General features: G+C 43.2%; 1 protein-coding gene across 2 annotated transcripts in view; it reads left to right on the top strand.

Annotated features, from left to right (window-relative positions):
- Positions 1-24,399, top strand: part of LOC121553502 (Kv channel-interacting protein 2-like) — a 124,162-nt gene extending 99,763 nt beyond the window's left edge. For both annotated transcript variants that reach the window (XM_041866647.1, XM_041866646.1), the window contains exons 2-8: positions 7,511-7,635; positions 18,202-18,271; positions 18,679-18,749; positions 19,270-19,377; positions 21,740-21,844; positions 21,978-22,040; positions 22,607-24,399. In XM_041866647.1, coding sequence (XP_041722581.1) covers positions 7,511-7,635; positions 18,202-18,271; positions 18,679-18,749; positions 19,270-19,377; positions 21,740-21,844; positions 21,978-22,040; positions 22,607-22,654 — 590 coding nt within the window. In that variant the 3' untranslated portion in view covers positions 22,655-24,399. The remainder of the gene's footprint in view (positions 1-7,510; positions 7,636-18,201; positions 18,272-18,678; positions 18,750-19,269; positions 19,378-21,739; positions 21,845-21,977; positions 22,041-22,606) is intronic.
- Positions 24,400-25,388: the final 989 nt, after the last annotated feature.

A 25,388-nucleotide genomic window follows, 5' to 3' on the forward strand; every position in this document is an offset into this window, starting at 1 on the left:
GTGTGTGTGTGTGTGTGTGTGTCTGTATATCAGTACCTCTAGCTCTAATCTCTGACCTCGAACTGCCTATTTTGGCAGCACACCTGTAGGGGGTGGGACAGCGAGCATTTGGGGAAGAAAGTGAATGACAAGGTCAACAGATCAACATCTTGTCCTTATTACATTTACATTTACATTTTACATTTTAGTCATTTAGCAGACGCTCTTATCCAGAGCGACTTACAGTTAGTGAGAGTTACAGTTATTTTCATACTGGCCCCACCTTTGGCAGCGATTACAGCCTTGAGTCTTCCTGTGTATGACGCTACAAGCTTGGCACATCTGTATTTGGGAAGTTTCTCCCATTCTTCTCTGCAGATCCTCTCAAGCTCTGTCAGGTTGGATGGGGAGCGTTGCTGCACAGCTATTTTCATGTCTCTCAGAGATGTTCGATCAGGTTAAAGTCCGGGCTCTGGCTGGGCCACTCAAGGACATTCAGAGACTTGTCCCGAAGCCACTCCTGTGTTGTCTTGGCTGTGTGATTAGGGTCGTTGTCCTGTTGGAAGGTGAACCTTCGTCCCAATCTGAGGTCCTGAGCACTCTGGAGCAGGTTTTCATCAAGGATCTCTCTGTACTTTGCTCCGTTCATCTTTCCCTCGATCCTGACTAGTCTCCCAGTCCCTGCCGCTGAAAAACATGCCCACAACATGATGCTGCCACCACCATGTTTCCCCATAGGGATGGTCCCAGGTTTCCTTCAGATGTGCTGCTTGGCATTCAGGCCAAAGAGGTTTCATCAGACAAGATAATCTTGTTTCTCATGGTCAGAGTCCTTTAGGTGCCTTTTTGCTGTCATGTGCCTGAGGAGTGGCTTCCGTCTGGCCACTCTACCATAAAGACCTGATTGGTAGAGTGCTGCAGAGATGGTTGTCCTTCTGGAAGGTTCTCCCATCTCCACAGAGGAACTCTGGAGCTCTGTCAGAGTGCCATCGGGTTCTTGGTCACCTCCCTGATGAAGGCCCTTCTCCCCCGATTGCTCAGTTTGGCCGGGAGGCCAGCTCTAGGAAGAGTATTGGTGGTTCTAAACTTCTTCCATTTAAGAATGATGGAGGCCACTGTGTTCTTGGGGCCCTTCAATGCTGCAGAAATGTTTTGGTACCCTTGACACAATCCTGTCTCGGAGCTCTATGGACAATTCCTTCGACCTCATGGCTTGGTTTTTGCTCTGACATGCACTGTCAAATGTGGGACCTTATATAGACAGGTGTGTGCCTTTCCAAATACGTCCAATCAATTGAATTTACCACAGTTTTCGAGTCTCATAGCAAAGGGTCTGAATACTTATGTAAATTAATAAATTAGCAAAAAAAAGATAAACCAGTTTTTGCTTTGTCATTTTGGGGTATTGTGTGTAGATTGATGAGGATTTAATCCATTTTAGAATATGGCTGTAACCTAACAAAATGTGGAAAAAGGGAAGGGGTCCGAATACTTTCCGAATGCACTGTATATTTATTCAATATTACATGAATCCTATAGATTTGGGTGAATCCTATGATTTGCAATAAATTCTGTAAATTTATCAGAGATTAAATTATATTTCAACAAAATAATGTTTTTTTATTATGGTTTTTAAACCCCTTTTTCTTCCCGTGATATCCAATTGGTAGTTACAGTCTTGTCCCAACTCCCGTACGGACTCGGGAGAGGCGAAGGTCACACGACCCTGCCAAGCTGCACTGCTTCTTGACACACTGCTCGCTTAACCCAGAAGCCAGCCAATATGTCGGCGGAAACACTGTACAACTGGCGACCGTGTCAAAGTGCATGCACCCGGCCCGCCAAGGACATCCCGGCCAAACCCTCCCCTAACCCGGACAACGCTGGGCCAATTGTGCGCCGCCTCATGGGTCTCCCGGTCGCGGCCGACTGCGACACAGCCCGGGACCGCTGCGCCACTGGGGGAGGCCCCAACAAAATAATGTTGCAGGAAAGCTAACCTTATGTTTCTAACAGAAACGATTTCAGAACAAACCGAGATGAGTGTCGACATTCTACATTACCATGGAAATTATTGCATCACAATACCAGGCAGCCATTGCGTGTGTGCCCATGAGTTTACCAGACAAATTGCCAGGGTTAGAGGTTCCAAGCCTGTTCTATTCATTATGTTCTACTCACACAGTGTGACACTGTGCCATTCTCTTCAGTGGTCCTCTGCATGGCTTACAGCTATCATTAACCAGCATAGCACTGAAACTGTATAATATGGACTATGAACTATGACTCCCACACATTCACTAACAATCAATGGCACAGTAAGTCTAGCCTAGATCAAATACACCCATACTGATATCTCTAACATCCTGATCCTTAGGAGGAAAACTGGATAGGCCTACAGTATATGTGTTGAATCCTCATACTTGGTTGATCGTTTTGCAAGCCAGCTGCTGGTATTTCAAGTGACTGACTGCCCAGCAATGTAAGTGGCCTCCAATATGGAGTGGTGATAGCGCAGGCTCAAATTCACAGTGCTTCTCAGCAGGACAGTGATCTGTGCCCAGCACGACCAGGCAAGCACTCTCATAGCCTAAGAGAGGATGACTGACATCATGCAATGACTGATGTGTTCTGGGGCTTTGTTTGGAGGGGAGTGGTGGTGTGTGACAGGTTGGAGAGAGGTTGGCCTTATGGACCCACTGCACACACTCACTTGACCTCACTGTTCTGTGCACATCTAGTTCTCGCCACAAAGAAACCCTGATTCATTCAGGACAGGACCTGGCTGGGTGGGTCAGATGACTCATGATTCTATATGACAGGCTTGTATGATTAAAGACGGAAAATGTCTCCTTGTGTTCTGTGCCAAAGTATGAGGCACCACCAAGAAGTCCCCGAGTATGAGGCACTTCACAAGAGCTCAGACAACATTCACTCCAAGTCTATATGAGATCCTGTGTTCTGTTCTTCTGCAAGTTAAGCAAGGCAGTCAATCACATAGACTCGAAAATCTATTCTGCTGATAATTTAGACTTTTCCCACCCTGTGGCATAGTTTCATCTAGCCACATAATTATGCAAATACAGCACATTAGTTCTCAAAATAGCCATGAACAATAACATTTACACAACAAATGCATGGGCCTACTATGTATACTGAGAAGAGTTTCACAGCCTCTACGAAAAGGCCAGGAATGACAGCCGGGTAGTTGAGGAACATGGAATAATCCTGGGACAAGTCATTACAGGCCATCCCACCTTCCTCGCCCCTGCCCTCCATTTTCCCCTAAATCTCTTCAAGTCAATCCTACTACAGCATTGCAAACCAGCTGTCTGCACTCGCGCAGAGTCTGAAAGAACTTGAAGGAACCTGAATATCCACATTACAAGCACATCTCAGACTAAGCAGAGCTATGTGTAAACATGTGTCAGGGTATGCTTCAGAGGGCTGTTCGCTGCATTCACCACAGTTGGTGTTGTTGGGTATGGGTTGAGAAGCCTACATTTAAAGTAATACATCCAAGATGGCTTGCCGTGCATCCTTTCATAAATCATCCAATTCAAACTAGTCTTTGACCGCATTCTGGAAAATACATGTCTTCAGTGTCACCACAAACAAAACCCAATGTGACTTACACACTAAATCACTTTTGCACTATACATAAGCCTACAGTGTGAGGGAAGGTCAGCATACATAATAGAGATTATGTCAACCTGAGTGTGTGCGTGTGTTTGTGTGTCCGTGTGCGAATGCGTGTGTGCGTGTGTTCGTTCAGAGGTGTGTTAATGTATTGGTATAGTTACGGGTCATACAATACTGCTCTATCATGGCCTTCATCCCTCAAACTGCTGGAGTTCTACTAAAAGTTGTGAAATTGCTGTAACTATGGAGATGCAGGGGCAAGAGTAAGTCCAGCTCTCTTCTCTCTGCCTTAACCTTTAGGACACACATGACTTCTCTCTGATAGTACCAGGTCTGATTCTTACTGAGTGTGTCTTGGAATTGCACTGTGATTATTCTTGGTTCCAACTTGGTTTGTACATGTACTGTTTTTGTGGTCGGTGGGGTGAGGGTGAGTAGTGAGTAACATGGGATGATTTCTGGTGGATGAGTTCAGAGGGCCCTCCATTGTCACGTGTTGCTGATGAAACTCAGAGGGTGACTTCCAAAGCGTGGGGAGAGGATCAATAAAGCAAACTATTTCTGGACACAACTTCGGGACACTTGAATGATCAGGGTTGAGGAGTAACTGATGATATGTAATCGGTTACATTTAATCTGATTACAATTTTTTTTTACTGTAATCGGTTACGTTACCAGCAAAAATATTGTAATCGGATTACAGATACTTTTTAAAAAAACTAGATGATTACTTCTTGGATTACTTTTAAATTCTGAAAGGATGTTTGCAGGGAAATAATACATAATGATACCTTTCTGTTTTCTCAATGACAGAAAGTCAGAGACCACTATGATATCACATCACATGTGTTTGATGGATCCTATTTGTCTTCTTCTAATGCCTCTTAAGGGGAAAGTCATTCAAAAGTAACTGAAAGTAATCAGATTGTTACTGAGTTTGGGTAATCCAAAAGTTACGTTACTGATTACAATTTTGGACAGGTTACTAGTAACTGTAACGGATTACATTTAGAAAGTAACCTACCCAACCCTGTGAATGATGCAATTAATGTTCCGTGTTTAAATAATAAAAAGAGCATGAAATTCAAATTAACAAATCACCCCTGTCGTTATACAAGATATAAACCTCAGTAACAGTCAAACATTTAATTTGGGAGGTATTTCATTTGTTTTATGTGTCAAACCTCGAAATCAGTCACAAACAATCACACATGTCATATAATTAGGCCCACCTCTCCATTCTTCTGTATGAAATTGCACAAACTCCAAACATATTGCGGTGCATGTCGGGATACCACTTTGCTCTGGAGCCAGCAGCCTTGCTGGCTTGGTCGAATAGGCTATCGGAGGGTCTAATTAGCCCCTACACCCTTGATAATCTTCACTCCCTTGGCTTTGGGACACGTGAATATGGCGGAGGTGCACGTGAACACGCAAATGGAGGGCCGATTGGAAGGGACTGGTTTGGGATTCAGCATAACTGTATTCGGTTCTCTAATAATGAATCAATATTAGGCCTGTTTCTAGTTACAATCGCGGGGAAAACACACCTTTTAAAGCAGTTTGGTGGCTACATTTAAAAAGAGGGGTATTCCAGCTTTCCAGTGCTACCACGTTTATTTCACAACTCCTAAAGTTGCATGCATGGCATCGTTAAAAAAATGCGTAGCAGGGTTTAGGCAACTGCACAACAGAGCTCTTAAAGGGGCAACAGCGTTTTAAAAGGGCAATGACATACTTTGTAAAATAAACAACAACAAAAAATGCAGACTGAATAATAATTAACTGGATATTTTGAAAGCACTTTTATTGATTTAAAAATATATAAGTCAGTTGCATGTTAATTAAGTTGTGTCCAAAAAATATAATATAAAAGTTGTTTTCTAACAGTTTCATTGCAACTATTTTTTTTTTCAACAGAATGGAATATATATATCATGCAAATTATTGTCTTGATGTTCTCTGAAGGGAGGCCCATTATCTCAGACTTTGAAAACGGCTGGAGTAGAGAGTTGGGCTTTAGCTCAACTGGCTAACCTTATGGCTTTTGTCTAGGAGGCATGAGGGCTATCAAAAACGATTGTACTGGTAGTCTAGGAATTGTCTAGAAATTGTGATGTGTTGATTCCTTGAAATCTTTGAAAAGGTTACATAAATGTGGATTCGTAACTCATAAGAACCTTTTTGCCTTTCTCTGTTTGGCATTTAATTCCCTCAGTTCCCTATAGTCCGTTCAGACACAAGATGTAATTATGGCTTCATACTGAGTATTAATTATTTCTTTGTGTTTGCCAATGACTCACCCGTAGAGGTCTGTGTATGGTGGTGTAAACTATCAGCTGAAATGGACGCACACGCCCGTCCTAGAAAAGCCAGGTCAGCAAACCGAACCGTTGCCCTTACTATGGGAGACTGCTGTGCATGCTTCAATGAGTTGCATGTTGCTTATGCTGTGTGTGTGTGTGTGTGTGTGTGCGTTTGTGTGTGTGCGTGCGTGCGTGCGTGCATGGCTGTGGGTGTGCATGTCAGTTTGTGTGCACGTGAAGGCCTGCGTCTGTGAGTTTTTCTGCATTTTTTTTTTGTCTGTGTGTGCTCTATGTCTAACCTCTGCCATGGTTGGTGATTACAGGTAACACTCCCACCATCAAAAGTAAAAAGACTATAAAGCAGAGATTCCTCAAGCTGCTGCCCTGCTGCACGCCTTCCGTTGCCGCCTCAGTCAGTCAATGCAAGTGACTCTTCAGTCTTCAGTCTACATACACACACACACATGGGCCCGCAAATGCACACACACACTCTCTTACTCTTACACACACACACATCTACACACTCACGGCACACACACATGCTCACAGCACACACTCTCTTAGTCTTACAGACACACACTTACGGCATACACACACAAATACATACATACAAACACACGCATGCACACGTACCTTCTCTCTCACACACACACTATATATACAATATATCTGGATATATCTCAGTATCATTGGACTGTGTGTTCTGGTGGTATTTGATGGTATTTTTTCTGGTATGGTGTGTGACTGATGTATCTGATGTGTAGAGGTGAGATGCGGACAGACCGTCAGCCCTGCTTTGCATCTTGGGATAAGAGGAGAGGAGGAGTGGGGCATGGTTGTCTTCAGCTGACTGTGGGTGTAATGAGGTTGGAATAGAGGAAGAGAGGGATGAGTGGAGAGAGAAATGGATGGGGAGGGAGGGATGGAATGTGAGGATCATATTATCATATTGTCTGAAGATCTGATGGCTTTTGTCATTTCGCTGATGTTTCGATGGGTTACCACTACTTTCACTGAAAGTTATCATCAATGAGTACACCGGGTTACTAAATTAACTTCTCCATAGACATTCAGGAATCTCACAGTGTGATGTTGATATATTTTTGTTTTCTATTGATGACTTGATGACTACCTGTCTTTCTTTGTACTCATCAGTTTTGGAGAATTGTAATACAATGTAAATGTAGCAATTTCTCATCTAGCTGTATGTTTTAGTAAAGCTAATATATGCTAACAGTAATGTAATGATATTTCAACAGTTGATAATTAACATTGATTTAGTTGGTTGTGTTTTTACCACTATTATTACTAGTACCAATTAAAAGGTGGGCCAGGCAGGCACCTGTAGGAGTAGCCTATAGCAGTGGAGGCTGGTGGGAGGAGCAATAAGTGGACGGGCTCATTGTATTGGCTGGAATGGAATTAATGGAACGGTATCAAACACATCAAACATATGGAAACCACGTTTGACTCCGTTCCATTGATTCCATTCCAGCCAATTCAATGAGCCTGTCCTCCTATAGCTCCTCCCACCAGCCCCCACTCTCCTATAGGTATATCTAACAGTCCTCTCTGTCCCACAGACAGCGTAGAGGATGACTTTGAATTGTCCACTGTGTGCCATCGACCAGAGGGGCTGGACAAACTACAGGAGCAGACCAAGTTCAACAAGAAGGAACTACAAGTTCTCTACAGGGGCTTCAAGAACGTGAGTCTGGGGATGCAGGGAAGAGAGGGGATGGGAATATGGGAAGGCTAGGGACCTGGGGCTGAGGAGGGGGGTTGGGAAAGGAGTATTCATGGGTTGCTGCTCCGTCACTCAGTCGCGTCACGCCCAAGGCTGTAAAAAAATACTTTTAAAAAAGTCAGTCGGTAGATCAACTTACTGTTGAGCGTTAGATTAGTAGAATACACAAGGTGCAATTTTGAACTTGATTGCAGCAGTTTTCCTCTTTTTACAGTATATGTGACCGACAGGCTCAATTCGGTCTTATGTAGCAAATTTTGAAATGGTGTTTTTTACATTGGATAAAAGTAGAAACTCAGAGCTACATACACTAAGTTGACTGTGCCTTTAAACAGCTTGGAAAATTCCAGAAAATGATGTCATGGCTGTTGAAGCTTCTGATGGGCTAATTCACATCACTTGAGTCAATTGGAGGTGTACCTGTGGATGTATTTCAAGGCCTACCTTCAAACTCAGTGCCTCTTTGATTGACATCATGGGAAAATCAAAAGAAATCAGTCAAGACCTCAGAAAAAAAATTGTAGACCTCCACAAGTCTGGTTCATCCTTGGGAGCAATTTCCAAACACCTGTACAACGTTCATCTGTACAAACAATAGTACGCAAGTATAAACACCATGGGACCATGCAGCTGTCATACCGCTCAGGAAGGAGACATGTTCTGTCTCCTAGAGATGAATGTACTTTGGTGCGAAAAGTGCTAATCAATCCCAGAACAACAGCAAAGGACCTTGTGAAGATGCTGGAGGAAACAGGTACAAAAGTATCTATATCCACAGTAAAACGAGTCCTATATCGACATAACCTGAAAGGTCGCTCAGCAAGGAAGAAGACACTGCTCCAAAACAGCCATAAAAAAGCCAGACTACGGTTTTCAACTGCACATGGGGACAAAGATCATACTTTTTGGATAAATGTCCACTGGTCTGATGAAACAAAAATAGAACTGTTTGGCCCTAATGACCATTGTTATGTTTGGAGGAAAAAGTGGGTACTTGCAAGCCGTAGAACACCATCCCAGCTGTGAAGCACGGGGGTGGCAGCATCATGCTGTGGGGGTGCTTTGCTGCAGGAGGGACTGGTTCACTTCACAAAATAGATGGCATCATGAGGAAATTATGTGGATATATTGAAGCAACATCTCAAGACATCAGTCAGGAAGTTAAAGCTTGGTCGCAAATGGATCTTCCAAATGAACAATGACCCCAAGCGTACTTCCAAAGTTGTGGCAAAATGGCTTACGGTCAAGGTATTGGAGTGGCCATCACAAAGCCCTGACCTCAATCCTATCGAAATTTGTGGGCAGAACTGAAAAAGCGTGTGCGAGCAAGGAGGCCTTCAAACCTGACTCAGTTACACCAGCTCTGTCAGGAGGAATGGGCCAAAAATCACCCAACTTATTGTGGGAAGCTTGTGGAAGGCTACCCGAAATGTTTGACCCAAGTTAAACAATTTAAAAGCAACGCTACCAAATAGAGTGTATGTAAACTTTTGACCCACTTGGAATATGATGAAAGAAATAGAAGCTGAAATAAGTCATTCTCTCTACTATTATTCTGACATTTCACATTCTTAAAATAAAGAAGTGATCCTAACTGACCTAAGACAGGGAATTTTTACTAGGATTAAATGTCAGGAATTGTGAAAAACTGAGTATAAATGTAGTTGGCTAAGGTGTATGTAAACTTCCGACTTCAACTATAGCTAGCTAAACAATGAACCCTAATCCCAAATCATAACTTTACTACCCTGAATAAATCTGCAGTTAGCTAACCAACTAGGTTCAATGTTAGCTAGCTAGCTAACATTAGGCTATAACTAGCAATGCAAATGACTCTGAGATATAATATTACTACACAGATCATACACTTAACGTTAGCTAGTGAGCCAGCTAGCTAAAGTTAGCTAGCTAGCTAACAGTACGCTTGAACTTGAAATGAAAATGACTTCATGACTAAATTAGAAATGTATAATATCTGAAAATGTAGCTAGCAAGAATCTCTTACCCGTATACATGGATGAATGCTTCTCCTTCTCTGTCACGGATGCCATGGTTGCCCTTAGTTTGAAGATGTAGTCCGGAGACAGGTGTTTTATACAACAGCCTTCTGTGTTCTCTTTTTCGACACCCTCTGCATATTTGCAATCAAACAGCAGAATTTTCTACATCTCCTTAGCTATCATACTATGCTTCCAGTGGACATTCCAGTGATTTCAAAACTCAGTCCTCCAGAAAGTTGAGAGCAACACTTTTGCAGTTCTTTGTGATATCTTTCAAAAAAGCTGCATTAGAAAGTATTACCTACACATACTGAACAGCTCATGTTATAGACAGAAGAGTGGTACATGGCAAACCAATCCAATCTCATCTCTCGGTATGTCCAGCCCATCCATTATCTCAGCCAATCATGGCTAGAAGGAAGGTTCCTGTGTTTTTCTGTAGCTAAACCAACTAGGCTCGTAATTTAACAATTGTATTCATATTTACAGATGGCATACAAGTTTGTTATTAAGGCACATGAAAGTTCACATGTTCTAGAATGCATTTCTGCCCAAAAACGCCTTTTGATAAAAAATACATATTTACATTCAAATGCCTCTCCTGTGAAGTAGTGACGCATGACATACGCCTAGTTTCCTGAAACGAGTCACATATGTCACTCGCTGACAGTCACTGAATTAGCCCATGTCAAGTAAAATGGTTTAGATTGGTAAATTAGTCTAGTTAGTCTAGCCAGCTATCTAAACTTGTAGTAATCCTGGCCGAATAAAACCTATCCAAACTAGAAACTGTGGACAGATGGCAGCATTCGCGCAAAACTGAAAGCGTGAATCACCGCATTTAACCACGGCAAGGTGACTGGGAATATGGTTGAATACAAACAGTCCAGTTATGCCCTCCGTAAGGCAATCAAACAAGCAAAACGTCAGTATAGAGACAAAGTGGAGCCGCAATTCAACGGCTCAGACACAAGACGTTTGTGGCAAGGACTCCAGACAATCACGGATAACAAAGGGAAAACCAGCCACGTCGCGGACATCGACGTCTTGCTCCCGGACAAGCTAAACACCTTCTTCGCCCACTCGTTCTCGTGAGTAAGACGTTTAAGCGTGTTAACCCTCACAAGGCTGTCAGCCCAGACAGCATCCCTAGCCACGTCCTCAGAGCATGCCAGACCAGCTGGCTGGACATATTCAATCCCTCCCTATCCCAGTCTTCTGTCCCCACTTGCTTCAAGATGTCTACCATTGTTCCTGTACCCAAGAAAGCAAAGGTAACTGAACGAAATGACTATCGCCTTAGCACTCACTTCTGTCATCATGAAGTGCTTTGAGAGGCTAGTTAAGGATCATATCACCTCCACCTTACCCAACACCCTAGACCCACTGCAATTTGCATACCGCCCCAATAGATCCACGGATGATGCAATCGCCATTGCATTGCACACTGCCCTATCCCATCTGGACAAGACGAATACCTATGTAAGAATGCTGTTCATACAGCTCAGCATTCAACACCATAGTACCCTCCAAGCTCATCATTAAGCCCCGGTCCCTGGGTGTGAACCCCGCCCTGTGCAACTGGGTCCTGGACTTCCTGATGGGCCACCCCCAGGTGGTGAAGGTAGGAAACAACACCTCCACTACACTGATCCTCAACACTGGGGCCCCACAAGGGTGCGTGCTCAGCCCACTCCTGTACTCCCTGTTCACCCATGACTGCATGGCCATGCACGCCTCCAACTCAATCATCAAGTTTGCACACGACACAACAGTGTTAGGCCTGATTACCAACAACGACGAGACCCTGGCGGAGTGGTGCCAGGAAAGTAGCCTCTCTCTCAACATCAACAAAACGATGGAGCTGATCGTGGACTTCAGGAGACAGCAGAGTGAGCATGCTCCCATCCACATCAACTGGGCTGCAATGGAGAAGGTGTAAAGCTTCAAGTTCCTAGGCGTACATATCACTGACAATAGTTCACCCACACAGACAGCGTGGGGAAGAAGGTGCTACAGCACCTTGTTCAACCTTAGGAGGCTGAAGAAATGTTGCTTGGCCCCTAAGACCCTAACACACTTTTACAGATGCACCATTGAGAGCATCCTGTCGGGCAGTATCACCGCCTGGTACGACAATTGCACTGTCTGCACCTGCAGGGCTCTCCAGAGGGAGGTGCGGTCTGCCCAACGCATCACTGGGGGCACACTGCCTGCCCTCCAGGACATCTATAGCACCCGATGTCACAGGAAGGCCAAAAAGATAATCAAGGAACTCAGGCACCCGTGCCATGGCCTGTTCACCCCGCTATCATCCAGAAGGCGAGGTCAGCGCAGGTGCATCAAAGCTGGGACCGAGAGACTGAAAAACAGCTTCTATCTCAAGGCCATCATACTGTTAAATAGCCATCACTAGCTGGCCTCCACCCAGTACCCTGCCCTGAACTTAGTCACTGTCACTAGCCGGCTACTACCCGGTTACGCAACTCTGCACCATAGAGGCTTCTGCCCTATGTACATAGACATGGAATCACTGGTCACTTTAATAATGGAACACTGGTCACTTTAATAATGTTTACATACTGTTTTACTCATTTCATATGTATAATACTGTATTCTAGTCAAGGCCATCCTATTCAACTATTGCATATACAGCACTATTCTATCCTACATATTCTACAGATATACTACATATTCTATCCACATACTGTCCACAATGTCTATACATTCCATATCAAACATATGTACAGTACCAGTCAAAAGTTTGGACACACCTACTCATTCAAGGGTTTTTGTTTATTTTTACTATTTTCTACATTGTAGAATAATAGTGAAGACATCAAAACTATGAAATAACACATATGGAATCATGTAGTAACCAAAAAAAGTGTTAAACAAATCAAAATATATTTTATATTAGAGATTCTTCAAATAGCCACCCTTTGCCTTGACGACAGCTTTGCACACTCTTGGCATTTTCTCAACCAGCTTCACCTGGAATGCTTTCCAACAGTCTTGAAGGAGTTCCCACATATGCTGAGCACTTGTTGGCTGCTTTTCCTTCACTCTGTGGTCTGAATCATCCCAAACCATCTCATTTGGATTGAGGTCGGGGGATTGTGGAGGCCAGGTCATCTGATGCAGCACTCCATCACTCTCCTTCTTGGTAAAATAGCCCTTACACAGCCTGGAGGTGTGTTGGGTCATTGTCCTGTTGAAAAACAAATGATAGTCCCACTAAGCCCAAATCAGACAGGATGGCGTATCACTGCAGAATGTCTGTGGTAGCCATGCTGGTTAAGTGTGCCTTGAATTCTAAATAGATCACAGACAGTGTCACCAGTAAAGCACCCCCACACCATAACACCTCCTCCTCCATGCTTTACGGTGGGAAATACACATGCGGAGATCATCTGTTCACCCACACTGCGTCTCACAAAGACAAATGATGGCGACGGAGGGTATGGCTGCCGTTTTATGGACTCTTAACCAACCGTGCTATTTTGTGTGTTTTTTCGCATTGTTTGTAACTTATTTTGTACATAATGTTGCTGCTACCGTCTCTTATGACCGAAAAGAGCTTCTGGACATCAGAACAGCGATTACTCACCTTGAACTGGACTAATAATTTTTATTTTATGAGTTGGACGAGAGGGATTTGTACCAGACACCAGACAGGGCCCTCATCCCCGTCATTCGTAGTAGAAAGAAAAGGAGATATCGCGGAAGGAGATCGGGGTACTTGGTAAGGAGCCGGCGACGGGTGGCTAATCTGCCTTTACCATCGATACTACTGGCCAACTTACAATCGCTTGATAATAAAATGGACGAACTACAGGCACTAATATCCTACCAACGGGACATTAAAAACTGTAATATCTTATGTTTCACCGAGTCGTGGCTGAACGGTGACATGAATAACATACAGCTGACGGGTTATACACTGTATCAGCAGGATAGAACAGCAGCCTCTGGTAAGACAGCTGGTGCACGATATTTGTATTTGTATTTTTTTTATTTCACCTTTATTTAACCAGGTAAGCCAGTTGAGAACAAGTTCTCATTTACAACTGCGACCTGGCCAAGATAAAGCAAAGCAGTGCGATAAAAACAACAGCACAGAGTTACATATGGGGTAAACAAAACATAAAGTCAAAAATACAACAGAAAATATATATACAGTGTGTGCGAATGTAGTAAGTTATGGAGGTAAGGCAATAAATAGGCCATAGTGCAAAATAGTTACAATTTCGTATAATACTGGAATGATAGATGCAAAAGATGATGTGCAAATAGAGATATTGGGGTGCAAATTAGTAAAATAAATAACAATATGGGGATGAGGTAGTTGGGTGGGCTAATTTCAGAAAGGCTGTGTACAGGTGCAGTGATCGGGAAGCTGCTCTGACAACTGATGCTTAAAGTTAGTGAGGGAGATAAGTCTCCAGCTTCAGAGATTTTTGCAGTTCGTTCCAGTCATTTGCAGCAGAGAACTGGAAGGAATGGCGGCCAAAGGAGGTGTTGGCTTTGGGGATGACCAGTGAGATATACCTGCTGGAGCGCAGACTACGGGTGGGTGTTGCTATGGTGACCAGTGAGCTAAGATAAGACGGGGATTTGCCTAGCAGTGATTTATTGATGACCTGGAGCCAGTTTGTTTGGTGACGAATATGTAGTGAGGGCCAGCCAACAAGAGCGTACAGGTCACAATGATATCTAAGGAAGTCTCGAGTATTTGCTCGCCTGAGGTAGAGTATCTCATGATAAGCTGTAGACCACACTATCTACCAAGAGAGTGTTCATCTATATTCTTCGTAGCTGTCTATTTACCACCACAAACTGATGCTGGCACTAAGACCGCACTCAATGAACTGTATACGTCCATAAGCAAACAGGAAAACGCTCATCCAGAGGCGGCGCTCCTAGTGGCCGGGGACTTTAATGCAGGGAAACTTAAATCCGTTTTACCTCATTTCTACCAGCATGTTAGATGTGCAACCAGAGGGGAAAAAAACTCTAGACCACCTTTACTCCACACACAGAAACACGTACAAAGCTCTCACTCGCTCTCCATTTGGAAAATCTGACCATAATTCTATCCTCCTGATTCTTGCTTACAAGCAAAAACTAAAGCAGGAAGCACCAGTGACTCGCTCAATAAAAAAGTGGTCAGATGAAGCAGATGCTAAGCTACAGGACTGTTTTGCTAGCACAGACTGGAATATGTTCTGGGATTCTTCCGATGGCATTGAGGAGTACACCACATTAGTCACTGGCTTCATCAATAAGTGCATCGATGACGTCATCCCAACAGTGACCATACGTACATACCCCAACCAGAAGCCATGGATTACAGGCAACATCCGCACTGAGCTAAAGGGTAGAGCTGCCGCTTTCAAGGAGCGGGACTCTAACCCGGAAGCTTATAAGAAATCCCACTATGCCCTCCGACAAACCATCAAACAGGCAAAGCGTCAATACTAGACTAAGATCGAATCGTATTACACCGGTTCCGATGCTCGTCGGATGTGGCAGGGCTTGCAAACTATTACAGACTACAAAGGGAAGCACAGCCACGAGCTGCCCAGTGACACGAGCCTACCAGACGAGCTAAATTACTTCTATGCTTGCTTCGAGGCAAGTAACACTGAAACATGCATGAGAGCATCAGCTGTTCCAGATAACTGTGTGATCACGCTCTCCGTAGCCGATGTGAGTAAGACCTTTAAACAGGTCAACATTCACAAGGCCGCAGGGCCAGATGGATTAACAGGACATGTACTCTGAGCATGCGCTGACCAACTGGCAAGTGTCTTCACTGACATTTTCAAAATGTCCCTGACTGAGTCTGTAATACCAACATGTTTCAAGCAGACCACCATAGTCCCTGTGCCCAAGAACACTAAGGTAACCTGCCTAAATGACTACCGACCCGTAGCACTCACGTCTGTAGCCATGAAGTGCTTTGAAAGGCTGGTCATGGCTCACATCAACACCATTATCCCAGAAACCCTAGACCCACTCCAATTTGCATATCGCCCCAACAGATCCACAGATGATGCAATCTGTATTGCGCTCCACACAGCCCTTTCACACCTGGACAAAAGGAACACCTATGTGAGAATGCTATTCATTGACTACAGCTCAGCGTTCAACACCATAGTGCCCTCAAGTCTCTTCACTAAGCTAAGGACCCTGGGACTAAACACCTCCCTCTGCAACTGGATCCTGGACTTCCTGACGGGCCGTCCCCAGGTGGTAAGGGTAGGTAACAACACATCCGCCACGCTGATCCTCAACACGGGAGCCCCTCAGGGGTGCATGCTCAGTCCCCTCCTGTCGTCCCTGTTCACTCATGACTGCATGGCCAGGCACGACTCCAACACCATCATTACGTTTGCCGATGACACAACAGTGGTAGGCCTGATCACTGACAACAACGAGACAGCCTATAGGGAGGAGGTCAGAGACCTGGCCGTGTGGTGCCAGGACAACAACCTCTCCCTCAACGTGATCAAGACAAAGGAGATGATTATGGACTACAGGAAAAAGAAGAGGACCGAACACGTCCCCATTCTCATCGACGGGGCTGTAGTGGAGCAGGTTGAGAGCTTCAAGTTCCTTGTTGTCTACATCACCAACAAGCTAACATTGTCCAAGCACACCAAGACAGTCGTGAAGAGGGCACGACAAAACCTACTCCCCCTAAGGAGACTGAAAAGATTTGGCATGGGTCCTCAGATCCTCAAAAGGTTCTACAGCTGCACCATCGAGAGCATCCTGGTTGGTTGCATCACTGCCTGGTATGGCAACTGCTCGGCCTCCGACCGCAAGGCACTACAGAGGGTAGTGCGTACGGCCCAGTAGATCACTGGGGCCAAGCTTCCTGCCATCCAGGACCTCTATACCAGGCAGTGTCAGAGGAAGGCCCTAAAAATTGTCAAAGACTCCAGCCACCCTAGTCATAGACTTTTTTCTCTCTGCTACCGCACGGCAAGCGGTACCGGAGCGCCAAGTCTAGGTCCAAGAGGCTTCTAAACAACTTCTACCCCCAAGCCGTAAGACTCCTGAATATCTAATCAAATGGCTACCCAGACTATTTACATTTACATTTATTTGCATTGCCCCCCCACCCTCTTTTACGCTGCTGCTACTCTCTGTTTATTATCTATGCATAGTCACTTTAATAACTCTACTTACATGTACATATTACCCAATTACCTCGACAAACCGGTGCCCCCGCACATTGACTCGGTACAGGTATCGCTATTGTTATTTTTACTGCTACTCTTTCTTATTCTTTTCTTATTTATTTTTTTGTGATTTTTTTTTGTATTCTTTCTTAAAACTGCATTGTTGGTTAAGGGCTTGTAAGTAAACATTTCACTGTAAGGTCTACACCTGTTGTATTCGGCGCATGTGACAAATCAAATGTTATTTTATTTGGAACCAAAAATCTCAAATTTGGACTCCAGACCAAAGGACACATTTCCACCGGTCTAATGTCCATTGCTCGTGTTTCTTGGCCCAAGCAAGTCTCTTCCTCTTATTGGTGTCCTTTAGTATAGGTTTCTTTGCAGCAATTCGACCATAAAGGCCTGATTCACATAGTCTCCTCTGAACAGTTGATGTTGAGATTTGTCTGTTACTTGAACTCTGTAAAGCATTTATTTGGGCTGCAATTTCTGAGGCTGGTAACTCAGAACTTATCCTCTGCAGCAGAGGTAACTCTGGGATTTCCATTCCTGTGGCGGTCCTCATGAGTGCCAGTTTCATCATACCGCTTGATGGTTTTTGCGACTGCACTTGAAGAAACTTTCAATGTTCTTGAAATGTTCCAGATTGACTGACCTTCATGTCTTAAAGTAATGATGGACTGTCGTTTCGCTTTGCTTATTTGAGCTGTTCTTGCCATAATATGGACTTGTCTTTTACCAAATAGGGCTATCTTCTGTATACCCCCCTACCTTGTCACAACACAACTGATTGGTTCAAACGCATTAAGAAGGAAAGAAATTCCACAAATCAACTTTAACAATCAACTGTCCAAACTTTTGAATGGTACTGTATATATATACTGTACTCTGGACTCCGACATTGCTTATCGTAATATTTATATATTTCTTAATTCCATTATTTTACTTTTAGATTTGTGTGTATTGTTGTGTATTGTTAGATATTGTTGCACTGTTGGAACTAGGAACACAAGCATTTCGCTACACCCGCAATAACATCTGCTAAATATGTGTATGCGACCAATAAAATGTCATTTGATTTGATTTAACCTCCAGGAGGCCCCCGTTGATTGTGTTAGTCACTCTCACTCATATATCATATTAACCTGGTATAAGTCATGATAAAATGTGTAGAATTGCAGGAAATTAGCTTTAAAACTGCAAAAAATTTCTCCCTCTTTCAATAACTTTTCCTGAAGCTAAGCTGTTTTGATGTATAATAGTAAAAGTATATGGATGGCAGAAGATTTGCCTTCTGACTGATCCTGTTCTTTCTGTGTTGTTGTTGGTAGGAGTGTCCTAGTGGAGTGGTGAATGAGGAGACCTTTAAAACCATCTACTCCACATTCTTCCCCCAGGGAGGTGAGTCAATGACAGTTAAAGCTTTGTCCCCTGACCTTTAACCATAAACCCAAACCTAGTATTTTAAAGATATGTTACTCCCCAAAGTGACTGAAACATTTAACAAGAATACCAACATTTAAGACCAGTGATTTTTGTATTTATGTGATGTGCCATATAATATATTTTTTACCATTATGTCTGTACTACTTACAGCAGGACACTTACAAGGCCGTGTTTGAAATCAGATTTAGGTTGAAGATATATCTAACTAAAGTGTGTTGTCTGAAATTACATGTATGTACTAACAACGTATTTGATCAGGTATTGTTCTAAACATATATTTCCCACTTGTTTGAGGAATTTTTAGTATGTTGTTGTCCCAGACACATTTCGATGCTACATTCTGTACATCTCTGTCCGTTCAGATTCGGGTGCATATGCACATTTCTTGTTTGAGGCCTTTGACACTAACAAGAATGGATCAGTTAGTTTTGAGGTAAGATCATTGTTTACTATTGTCTACTTCCTAAGGGAGTGAGGAAAACCTATATCTGTCTGTATACTGTATATGCAGCTGAATATGTATACAGATAGAATATATGCCTTTCTTCTCCTTTCAAACACACACACACACACACACACACACACACACACACATAAGGGTCAAAACATTGTTGATAGACACACTGGGGAGCATATAGTGTATTGCAGTGAGCCACATCATCTTCTTTGCTGATGCTATAGCCCAGGGATGGGCAACACATTTTACTTCTGTTCTCAGAACGTTCCAAAATGTTCTGTTTTACCGGTCAGGAAGCATATAGCTTCATTCCCACAACCAATGTGAAACCAAAAACATACGTTCCCACAATTTCCAAGGAACCAAATGTGCTAGCTGTGTAAATGTTGAACGCTGGTGAGTATGACGGGTGGAGAAGAATGGATACAAAAATGTTAAATCGCTCTCTCTCTCTTTCTCTCTCTCTCAATATCTTTGTCTTTCTCTCTTTTCTCAGGACTTTGTGTTTGGTCTGTCTATCATTCTGAGAGGAACGATAAATGACCGGCTAAACTGGGCCTTCAACCTGTACGACCTGAACAAAGACGGCTGCATCACCAAAGAGGTAAGACACAGATGCATACACACGGATGCACACACACACACTCACACATATACAATACTTGAAAAATACAGAGGATCAACAACATTACTGGCCTGTATGACAGCTTGAAAAGAAGGATGTTAAAAAAGATCTGCTTCAAATCATCCATTCTGTTTGCAATAAAGCCATTAAGTAATACTGCAAGACAACACACCAAAGAAATACACTTTTTGGCCTAAATAGTTTAGGTCAAATTCAATACATCCAATAGGTCAAATCCTCTGTATTTTCAAATATTGTGGTGGCAGCATCATATTATGGGTGTGCTTGTCACCGGCAGAGACTAGGGAGTTTGTCAGGATCAAAAGAAAAATGATGGAGCAAGCCCAGCTATAAAGTGAGAGGGAAAAACGGCTCAGTCTTCTGGAAACTTACCCTGGGATAGAGTTGTATTTTTCAGCGGGTCAATGAAAAAACTTTAATGCCAACTACACACCAGAATATCTTTCCAAGAGGTGTTGAGTGATCCTGAGTGGTCCAGTCTCAGTCCTGACTTAAATTTCCTTGAAAATCAGAGACAAGGTTTGAATATTGCTGTTCATCAAAGATTCCCAACCAAAGTTATTGAGCTTGAGCAATTTTGACAGAAACAATGGCACCCTAAGAGTAAATGTTCTATAATTTACTTTCACTTTAAAAATGTGGTGTAGGTTGTGTAGATCCGTAAAAATGTTAAGGCAGTAAAATGTGAAGACTGTGCAAGGGGTGTGTAGACTGTACCTCTCCATTCTGAAATCTGAGTCTCCTCTTCTAAGTTCTGAGCTGTCTATCCATGTTATAAATCTAAAGTATATTCTAAAGTTGACAGTTCTCAAGTTGACCCTCAATCTCTGATTGGAGCTTGATTGACTGATCTTGTGCTGTGACAGTACCCAGCTAGCACATAACGTTCTGAGAACCTTATGTTTCTTAGAGCTTGGTGAGAGCGTGGCTGTCCTATGGTTATTTTGCATACAACCTTCCCACAACTTTCTGGGAATGGTGCAGGATAGTTGATTGGATTTTGGAACATTCTCAGCACATTTATGAAACTTAACAAAAACACACATTATTTTCTTGGTATTTCATTACTTTAACAGAACAATTCCTAAAAGTTCAAATATGGTTACATTTCATTTACATTTTGGTAATGTTCTAGGAACGTTCTCCAACTGGTTTGGCATTGGGAACAGTCTGCTGTGGCAATTTCAGTACTTCAGCATAATGTTTCCTACAGGTTTTCTCATGGTTCTGTTTAAAGTCATGTGTGACCGTTCTGTCCTAACAGCAGTCAAGCACCCAAGCTAACTGGCTAACGTTGGCTAGCTTGCTAGATACTTCCAGACACAAATGAGAGAACAGCTCACTCTGACCATTTTACTCACCCTAGCAGAGCTGGTTAGGCTGTTTTTATGTTATCCAGAGCGTTGGTGACTGCAACTGTGCTGCTTGCAACAATTTACGCTTTTTTGCCAACGTTTACTGACACCGGCCATATTCAACTCTCAGACGAGAGTGCTCTGAAATCGGAGTAGATAGCCAGAGCGAATTTACCAGCTACGTCTATCAACAGTTGTCACAGTGAAATCATTAACATTCTATTGAAATGGTTACTTGCATAGTGGAGTCTTTTGTTAAGACATGTAGCTAGCTAGCTAGCTAAACAATGAACCATAATCCCAACACATGATGTTACTACCCTGCATGAATCTGCAGGTAGCAAACCAACCAGGTTCAATGTTAGCTAGCTAAAATTAGGCTATAACTATCAAAGCAAATGGCTCTGAGATACAAATAATATTACTACACAGATCATACACGTAATGTTAGCTAGCGAGCCAGCCAGCTAATGTTAGCTAGCTAGCTAACAGTACACTTTAACTTGAAATGAAAACGACTTTCTGACAAAATTAGGAATGTGTAATATCTGAAAATGTAGCTAGCTAGACTATCTTACCCGTATACATGGATGGATGCTTCGCCCTCTCTGTCACGGATGCCATGGTTGCCCTTAGTTTGAAGATGTAATCCGGAGACAGGTGTTTTCTCCATCTCCTTAGCTATCATACTCTAATTCCACTGATTTCAAAAAGTGGAGAGCAACACTTATGCAGTTCTACTACGCAATATATATATTTTTAAATGTTCTCAGAACCTACCTGTAAAACTATTTTCATTTCTGTCCTCAGAACGTTTAAAAAACGTTCAGTTTTACCCATCAGGAAACGTATGGCTTCGTTCCCACAACCAATGTGAAACCAAAAATATACATTCCCCCAACTTCCAAGGAACCAAATGCTAGCTGGGTATACCCTGTGTCATCTCTCTCTCTCTCTCTCTGTAGGAGATGATGGATATAATGAAGTCTATCTATGATATGATGGGGAAGTACACATACCCCTGTATGCAGGACGAGGCACCCAGAGAACACGTGGAGAGCTTTTTCCAGGTCAACATACCATTTCTATTAATCAAACCCAATACTTTAGAGCAAGCCCTTGAGCAAGGTACTCAATCCCCAAACTGCTCCAGGGGCACTGAATGACGTGTGTCCCCTTTTTCCTCCCCTTTCTCCCTTCTAGAAAATGGATCGTAATAATGATGGGGTGGTCACTATTGATGAGTTCATCGAGTCATGCCAAAAGGTAGGTTGTATGTGTGGTGTGTGAGAGTTCTTGTTTGTAAAACAGGTTCCATTTGTGTAACTGACCGCTGTATCCTCAGATCTCACTAAGGTTAATTGGGGCATTCCCCAAGGTTTGGTTTTAGGACCGTTACTGCTTGCACATTTTATATTCCCTTTTCACCCATTTTCCAACATTGTTTTGTTCCCTTTTTGGGTTGTGACCCATGTAAAATGCACTTTAAATACAGAGAGAGAGAGAGAGAGAGAGAGAGAGAGAGAGAGAGAGAGAGAGAGAGAGAGAGAGAGAGAGAGAGAGAGAGAGAGAGAGAGAGAGAGAGAGAGAGAGAGAGAGAGAGAGAGAGAGAGAGAGAGAGAGAGAGAGAGAAATGTCTAAGCTGACTCTTCTGAGGGTCACCTCTACTGTCGTCTCTGTCTTAGGGAGTCAGACTCCCTTAAGAAAGAAAGCTGAAACAAACAGGGATTCATTGTGCCTCTAGAAACGTGCTATCCCTGTTGTCTCTCTCTATGCCTAACATTTCTATCTCTCTCCTTTTCTCTCTCTATCCCCCCCCTCTCTCTCTTCAGGATGAGAACATCATGCAGTCCATGCAGCTGTTCGACAACGTCATCTAGGAGCCTCTGACATAGGAAAGTGGCTGGAGGACAGGGGAGGTGTGTGTGTGAGCGTGTACCACAGGAGGACAGGCTTGTGGTGATGGCTGGAGCGGAATAAGTGGAATGGTATCAAATACATCAAACACATGGTTTCCTTCTGTTTGATGCTATTACATTTGCTCCTTAGCGGCCATTATTATGAGCCGTCCTCCCCTCAGCAGCCTCCACTGCACATGTATTTGTGTGTGTGTGTTTGTGCCTGTGTGTGTGTGTGTGTGCGTGTGTGCATGCATTTCTCTCCACCCCCACTCCAAGCCAAAAGGGGGTGCCTCCTCTTCTCCAGCCCTTCATCTCTCCCAGAGACACAGAGAAGAGAGGGGCTGGTGATCCACACCCACAACCACATCAAGGACCAGTTCAGCAGTGAGGAACGTTACAGAACATTCAAATAGAAATGTGTTGTGTAGAACAAATATGATTGCCTGTTCTGTGTAATAGGGAGTCAATCGTGTCAGCTCTATTCGTTACGTCTATCTGCAACATTTGGAGCGCTTTGCTTGGTGAAAACACCCGTTTCGTTAACAATATAATTTTTTAACACTCCTGTTTCTGAGAAAGCTTCTGTAGCCTGCAGCCTGGACTCAACGTAGGATAAAGTCCCCCATACTCACTGATCTAAGGTCAGTTTTGCATGTCCCAACCTAATGGTTAAGGTTAGGGTCAGGAGTGGTTAAGCTGATCCTAGATCTGTGGCTAGAGGTAACTTCTACAGAGCAGCAGGACCACTGACATCTCTGTCATTAAAACAAAGGTAACTAGCGCCACTTAGTGGACAAAGGAGGAAAGGACACCTGGAAAAGGGACAATGGAACTGAAGGGACTGAGGATCTGAAGGATGAGACTTCTTGCGAATAGAAGACAGAGTTGTTTTCAATAAGGGACTGATTTGAATATCGCATGATGATGTCACTAATAATAACCTGTACGTATATACAGAAATACTGTACAAAGCCTGTCTGTTTGTCTGTCTGTCTGCTGTTGCTAGAGTCATCCACAGGTGCCTCGCTCTGTGTGTGTGCGCATACGTGTGCTTACTTGTCATTACAGTCTCTGGTAGGAATCCATTCAAATTTCAACCCATATGAGGCCTCCTTTGTACTAACACTAACTTATGCTGACTGTTGTACCTCTTACAATAACCCTGCGGTCAAGAACTACTAGACAGTAATGTGGGGCTGTATTGATGAACATGCTGCTTGGACCTTCTAGGCTCCAGTAGACTTCTTACTGTAGGTGACTAACTGATGCAGTGAAGCATGGGAATTGGAGTTCAAATGGAAATGTCTGGCTTATCAAATACTGTAATACATTATATTATGCCTATTTTTCATTATACTGATCATGCAACTGAAACTGGAAGCATTTCTGTTTTGATCGACCATGAAAGAGCAGCAACATGTCAAGAACAATTCCACCCGCTACAGTATCCAAATTAAGCCTCTTGTTTCATGTCTACGTACACAAAGTCAGGCATGTGTGTTGTAGTGAGTGTGTGCGCGTGTTTGTGTGTGCGTGTGCATGAAGGTGGGTGGGTAGGTGGGTGTGAGGACACCAGTACTGTTTCTACCAAAGAGTCAGACACAAACTGAAGAAGAATTTAAAGCCACCTGCAGTTATATCAGGCTATAAATAGACACGTGTGAAATGTGAGAGAGAGTGGGAGGAGAGGAGGAAGTGGAGAAAGAGATAAAGAGAGATTGGAGTGGAAAGGGATAGAATGTGAATGTTGTGTGTATGGCTGTGGGGTTGTGTGTGTGTGTGTGTCACTGTGTAAGAGAGTGATTTGTCAACTGAATAGTAGTTTCCCAATTCTTTGCCAACTTCAAGTTTCGAACTGGGGATTAAAAAAGGCTGTTTGAAATGGTGTGGAATGCCTTTGTGTTTCTGAAGAGAATGTTTATCTTTTGTAAGATAACATTACCTGTCTCCATCAACTACTTCTTATTTGTCTCATTAAATTACTTCATCCCTCTCAGCCCTACAAGTGGCATAAGCAATAACGTCCATATTCTACCCCCTTTTACCTGTTCCTGAGAGTAGATAGAAGTTGCCCTTAACCAACTGGTCCAGGGTCAGATATTCCTACAGCCAAATACTGATTAAGGTTATGATTGAGTAGGATAACTGATCCTAGGACTCTGGTTAAAGAGAGAGTTCACCCAAATTACAACATTTCATTTTGGTTTCCTTACCCTGTAAGCAGTCTATTGACAAGGTATGACAACAATCCATGCTTTGGTTTTGTTTACCTGGCATTGCACCATTGTTTCCAAATGTTGACATTGTAGCACAAATCCAATGCAAGTCAATGGTACTTATATTAGCAAATCCAAATCAACCTAAAGTGTCTCATTTTGATTGTGTAGTTCAACTAAGCCCTATTTATACCTGGTGCTAACATGCCTCCTTTGTCCTGATCCTGTCCACATTCTGATTGTGCCCACATTTTTAGACAGGGTGTAGATGATTAAATTACACATCGTGATCTGATTGTGATCAGATCTTCCTGACCACCTCTGGAGGTGTGACGAGTACTGAGGATACAAAGACGCAGGAATCAACAACGTAAAGGTTTACTTAACACTGCGCAAGAGAACGACAAAGAGAGAGTACACGACAACACTGAACAGTCCAGTGCTATATAGGGGTGGTGATGAGATGATGAGGTGCAGGTGCGCTGGAGGTGATTAGG

This window comes from Coregonus clupeaformis, chromosome 37 (assembly GCF_020615455.1).
Source record: "Coregonus clupeaformis isolate EN_2021a chromosome 37, ASM2061545v1, whole genome shotgun sequence".
NCBI classification, from domain to species: Eukaryota; Metazoa; Chordata; class Actinopteri; order Salmoniformes; family Salmonidae; genus Coregonus; species Coregonus clupeaformis.